Raw genomic sequence first — 6,000 nt, 5'->3', positions numbered from 1 at the left:
GTCTTAAACAGACTTTTGTCAAATTGTCATTTTATTTCTTGAAAGATTCATATTGAATAAAAAAACTAGTTGCTTCCAAACAAAGAGAGTGCTAAAACAAACAACAAGTAAGTTTAGCAGTCTATATCCATCCGTCACTTCCAGGACAGCATATGCAATAAAAGAAACTGTCCAGCACAGCACTTCTCATCACATATTATACTCGAACGTGCCTCTAAGTTGACAGCATGATAGTTGGCATAATGAGACATCCAATGCGTTGAAAGAAGCTGTAATGCAATATGAGTACTTACGTGCAGCTCTAACTTCTTGATGAAAGGAGCAGACCTCACAAAAGAGACCAAAGATAATATATTGAATTCTTGGATATAGACCAACCTCAACTGTAAACACGTCATCCGAGAAAACTTGCATCGGTAATGCATCAAACAGGGAATCTGAAAGATAGATAACCAAAGGTCATGATCAGTCATGTGATATTATAGGATAATCCATGACTTAAAGGAAGGTATAAGAGCGAACCTTTGGAGGTTCACAGGCCGTATCGAGGGTCAGATGTTGCACATTTATAAGCACATTAGCAAGAACAGTAATAGTGTGCTCGAGCGTGTCTCCATAATACCATATGTTTGCACATTTCAGTTCCGATGATTTACTGAGGTCAATAGGCACCGCCAGTCCTCTGTATTCGAAAGTCGCAAGGTTCACGGCATGGAATGCTATATTTGTTAATCTGCAGGAAGCAATTTTCAAGTATAGCAGGTGAGGCAGTGGGCCGTTAACCTTTGTTACAGCAGTTTGACAACATATGTTCAATTTCCTTCCCATTGACACTCACTATGCTCAGGTCAAGCTTCCTTAGGTTAGGGAAACCACTAAAATGCATTGGTGGCTGGAGATCTACAAAGCTAAGATGAAGTTTCTGTAGACGGTGTATACTGTCCTCGTCTAAAAGCTCAAATGGAAATTTGTACCGATCATGACAACCTGGAGGTTGACGCTGTTCTCGTGCTAAATCAAAAACTAGTGCCTTTGCCCGCGATGATACAGCAAAACGAACCCAATTATCAAGATGTTCAACCAACATCCGGTTCAACTCAATTTTGATTTCAAGCTCTTCAACCAACTTGCCACTGCACTGTCCCAGGACTCTATTAACAATGTGACTGAACACTAGATTATACACTCTTTTCTCATAATTATTCTTGCCACGTATTGTATTTCCATCAAAACTCAGTTTAGGACAAACTGTCCACAAGTATCTCCATTTCCTTGATACGGCACTGGTTCTTACAGCCTCTTCCAGAGACAACTTTGACAAAACTGTGCATAACACGTCCTGCAGAACAAAAAATATATTGTAGTTGCGCACAGGTAGAAATTAGTAATCCGCAGTCAAGAGACGAGCTGGAGCAAAAATATTGACATAGTACCTCTGGAAGGTTTCCAACCAGATCAACCGGCGGTTCCTCTCCATCGGTTGGTTCGTGCCGGAGGTAGTCGGACAGAACTCCACAGATGAGAATAGCACACAGATTAAATCGACCGTTCACTGCTATTCCCTTGGCATGGATTGCTCCGCAGATGAGAATGGTCAGCAGTTGAAACCGGCCGTTTGCTATCAGCTTTCGATCGAACACTTCATATCGTATTATGTGCTCTGATATAGCTCTGAAAGCCAGAATGGTGAATGGCTCAATTCGATGGCTTGATATCCTTGGATGGCAATCATCCACTCTACTTATACCAGGCACGAAGTTCCCCATTGTGAACTGCAATGAAGTGCAAGGAGGAACCCAGTTAAAGTATTTTTTTTCCCAAACAAATATTCATCAGAAATCAAGCCCCCATCACCACCAAAAAACGAAGGAAAAAAAAACTGTTTCCTTTGGTGGGGAGGGACATGGGCAGATCCAGATGTTGTGCACCCAGAATATCTCGAGGGCAGCAATGGATTTTAAGTAATCATGGTTGGATGAGAGTGTGCTCATACCTCAGAAACCAACCGGTGGCCGGAATTGCGGAGCCGGAAGGTCGAACTGGAACGGGAACGGGAACGGCGGCCCGTGAAAGGCGGAGGGGTTGGGCTGGTCGCCGCGGAGGAGAAGAGGTAGGGCGCCGGCAGCGCTGGGTCGCTCGGACTGAGTACGGCGAGGGCTCGGGAAGGAAGGCCGGCGGATAGGAAAACGATGGGGATTTCTGATGGCACTTCTTTTCCGTTTATTTCTAGCAGCGTATTATTGGTGTGGAATTAGGCACAAATTCGAAAAGAAGTCCAAATTTGTGTCCACCTTAATTTCAAAGTCCTCCTCTTCTCCGGAGCTTCCGATAACGCTAATTGCTGAACGTTCACCGACAAAGAACCCCTAGCAAACTCCCTCGCGGTCGTTTGATTTGATTGAGATCAAATAATGACCGTTTTAAAAAAAAGACTTCTCTAGAAAAGAATTACCATGAGAAATTGTCACCTCTACAACTAAAATTGCCATAGAAGACGTTCGCAGTAGCCACCCTCCCAGCGAACATTCACCTGATAAGAAGGTCCTTTGTTTAAAGTTAATCACATCTTTTCTGAAAGTAGGCACCTACTAAATCTTTATTATATAGGGCAAAATGTAACTCCACAAAAACAATGTTTCCGCCGCTTGCACCGGCCTCCTCTCACAAGCATAGCAATGGTTCCTCGCTCCTATCTTTTGATGATTAATACACCGCTGCCGATGTTACGGCCTACGAGAAGTCGTGTAAAGACAACAAAGGGAAGGTTGATGCATGAAGGGATCTCAATAGCGATAATGATGACACAGTGGGTTTATCTTAGATGCGTAAAAGGCATACATCATGCCTTGGAGTTCTATCAATGGAATGATTACAATGAGGTGGCACCAATCTACTGAGATCGAAGTTATGGGCCTCCAGAAACTAGATATTGCTTGACGGAAGGGCCGCCTACCCTTTGTATGGGTTGACCTGTGTCGGTAAATGACATGGATGATTGTGGAGACGGTCGTTGCTAAAAGTGTTCTGACGCTTTCATTTCAAGCATGTAGTGTTTTGGGATAGCGGCCTGATGGAGGTTAGCATCCACCTCTGCTCTTTAAAATATGTTTACTGCCTTCTAATGATGTCTAAGAATTCTTGATCTGGCTGTAGACGAAGTGGTTTTATCTTCACTAGGTGCCCCCAGTTGAATTGCGTCTCTGAGAGAGACTGTCAGACGATGTGGGATTGTTAGACCTTCGCCTCCGTCTCATTGTGACAGGAGCAAGAGTTCGCCAACGACATAGGAATCCTAGACCCAAAGGGTATATATTACATAGGAATCAAAATAAAAGGGCAGGAAATTAAATAGAGAACTAAATCATCGAGCAGGTGAAACAAAGATGACATGTGATGCTAGGAGTGCATGTGTTGCCCTAAAATGACAGTTGGAGTGTCGGATAAGTGGTGCTGAAGGTAGCAGCTCAGATCGCTACGACCATCACCAACAACCGAATCATTTTCCTAGTGGATAATCAAATGCTTACACAACCAGTAAATTCTAAATATCTTCTCCACAAACCTGGACACTGGCAGATAAGACATCAGCTTGCTTCCTTCTTTGCATCTACAGGCCCCATTCAGATTCAAGTTGTTCATATTCCTACGGAATCCAACAGAAGGGCTCACACTTGTGCAACTAGGGCTAATCTTATGAGGAGCGGTTTCACCTTCGAGCGCTCTCCGTCACCACCCTCCACTCCGACCCACCTGATGTTACCTCAGAGACCCCCCCTTTTGTCTAGGGATGCGCTGATCTATTCTGCTCTTGCGCGAGCATGTGGTCTGTTTAGGACATGTATTCTGTGAGGTTGATGTTGGAGTTTTTTGTGTTTGAGATATAGGTGTCGCCGGGTTTTCGCCCCATAGCAGGTGTCTTGTAGGCGAGTTCCTGTGGTGGGTTTTCCAGCGATGCGTTGAACTCGCTCTTCCCTTTCCCGCCTCTTTCTAGTTTTTTCTCTGGAACTTTGTATTTTCGTTATTCGGTTAATGGAAAGGGGTTATGCCCGGTTCAAAAAAAAGCCAGGGCAAATCTTATAGATACTCAATCCAGCCCCAATATGGTCCGTAATAGTACAAATCATTTAGAGCAACTCCAGCAGATCCCGCATCCGCCCCGACCCACAAAATAACTGCCAAAATGCGGGTAGGGGCCGGAAAGCCTGCCCGACCAGACCCTGCATCCCGCCCCGGCCCGCAAAAAATTTTAGGGGGCGTGGCAAATTCCTGACCCCAATCCAGGAAAACGCGGGTTTCCCCCTCGCGGCCGCGGTGCCCTGCATCACAGAGAAGCAGTTGGCGGGAGGGACATTTCAGCCCTGCGCTCTTTTCCCCCTCCTTCCGCCATCGCCCGCCCTTGCTTCCGCCCGCCCGCCGCCGGTGATTCCGTCCATATCTGCGGGCGGAATCGCTCCGCGGGGCCGCCCCACACCCTCCCGCGCCGAGCCGCTGCACCGCCCCTCCGGATCCGGCGAGAAGAGCCGCCCCCCGTCGCCGCCGCCGCTGGGGATCGACCATCGTCGAGCGCACCCCCCTCGTCGCCGCCCGGGATCACCCGCCACCGGTTAGTCTCTTTTTTGTGATTTTTGCGAGCTGTGTGGTAGATTGACGCGCCGGTGTGCATGTAGATGGAGTTGACCCCGTGCGAGAAGTTCTTGCTATCTGATTCGTCCGATTCGGACGACTCGGATGTGGAGACCATGCTTGCGACCTTTCGGCAGCAAACATTAGTCATGGCGCTTGCCGTGAAGGAGCATGAAGACGAGTACCGGAAGAGGAGGCGAGGATCTACTGTCGGGCGTCTGTGCATTCCTCGGAATCGCCATCTTGGGAACGAGATGTTGATGCAAGATTATTTTGCGGAGAATCCTACATATCCTGCACACCTCTTCCGCATAAGGTACCGAATGCGCCGATCCCTCTTTGTGAAACTTGTTGAAGCTTGCGAGGCAAATTGCCGGTATTTTACTCAAAGAAGAAATGTCGTGGGCTTAAAGGGATTTAGTGCATATCAAAAAATCTCCGCAGCGATACGGGTGATTGCATATGGCGTTCCGGCTGACTATGCCGATGAGTATCTTCGCATTGGTGAAGATAGCACAATTGAGTCTGTGCGTAGATTTGCGAAAGTGATCGTCCGTGTCTTTGGTCCTGAGTATCTTCGGGCACCCAATGAAGATGACACAAAGAAATTGATGGCATCTAATGAAAGGAGAGGTTGGCCTGGCATGCTAGGTAGCATTGATTGTATGCATTGAAATTGGAAAAATTGCCCCAAGGCTTGGCAAGGAATGTATTGTGGCAAGTCTCGTGATGCAACAATTGTGCTAGAGGCCGTAGCATCCGAGGATTTATGGATTTAGCATTGCTTTTTTGGTATGCCGGGCACTCTCAATGATATCAATGTGTTGTAAAACTCTCATTTGTTTGCTAGGCTTGCTAGTGGTGATGCTCATGCTTGCAACTACACTATCAATGGGCATGAATACACAAAGGGGTACTATCTTGCAGATGGTATATACCCTCCTTGGTGCACATTTGTCAAGGAGCATCAAAGAACACAAAACAAAAAAACAATGTGAATTTGCAAGGGTGCAAGAGGCAGCCCGAAAAGACATTGAAAGAGCATTCGGTGTTTTGCAATCTAGGTTTGCCATTGTGTGACGCCCCGAGACCGTTGCGCCAGGTGTCTCCCAGTTATGCGCGTTGTTGCCATGTCATTCGCTTACGTGTTGCATCTTATCATGTCATCATGTGCATTGCATCATCATGTTTTCAAAACTTGCATCCGTCTGGGTTCCCCAGTTCCGTCCGTTGTCCGTTCCGAGCCCAACCACACACGCACGCACCCGCGGCATGTCCGAATAGTATTTTTTTAAGTGGCCGGAAAATGTTCTCAGAATGGGATGGGATTTGGCGTGCGGTCTTTTTATGTTGTAGGTAGACCGTCTGCCAAGTTTC

General features: G+C 46.7%; 1 protein-coding gene across 1 annotated transcript; it reads right to left on the bottom strand.

Annotated features, from left to right (window-relative positions):
- Nucleotides 1–651: 651 nt before the first annotated feature.
- On the bottom strand, nt 652–2,229 carry LOC125553245 (F-box/FBD/LRR-repeat protein At1g13570-like). Its single transcript, XM_048717050.1, has 3 exons — nt 1,994–2,229; nt 1,434–1,772; nt 652–1,339 (listed from the first exon to the last, which is right to left on the bottom strand). The coding sequence occupies exons 2-3, from the start codon at nt 1,764–1,766 to the stop codon at nt 779–781; spliced, it is 894 nt and encodes a 297-aa protein (XP_048573007.1). The 5' UTR covers nt 1,767–1,772; nt 1,994–2,229; the 3' UTR covers nt 652–778.
- Between the last annotated feature and the right edge of the window lie 3,771 nt (nt 2,230–6,000).

The sequence above is a fragment of the Triticum urartu genome, chromosome 4 (assembly GCF_003073215.2).
Source record: "Triticum urartu cultivar G1812 chromosome 4, Tu2.1, whole genome shotgun sequence".
NCBI classification, from domain to species: domain Eukaryota; kingdom Viridiplantae; phylum Streptophyta; class Magnoliopsida; order Poales; family Poaceae; genus Triticum; species Triticum urartu.
This window is presented reverse-complemented; position numbering and strand designations above follow the sequence as displayed.

Coding starts and splice junctions, on each gene's coding strand:
- LOC125553245 (XM_048717050.1), bottom strand. CDS start 1,766: ATGGGGAACTTCGTGCCTGGTATAAGTAGAGTGGATGATTGCCATCCA. Junction 1,340..1,433: donor TGGTTGGAAACCTTCCAGAG/GTACTATGTCAA, acceptor TTTGTTCTGCAG/GACGTGTTATGCACAGTTTT.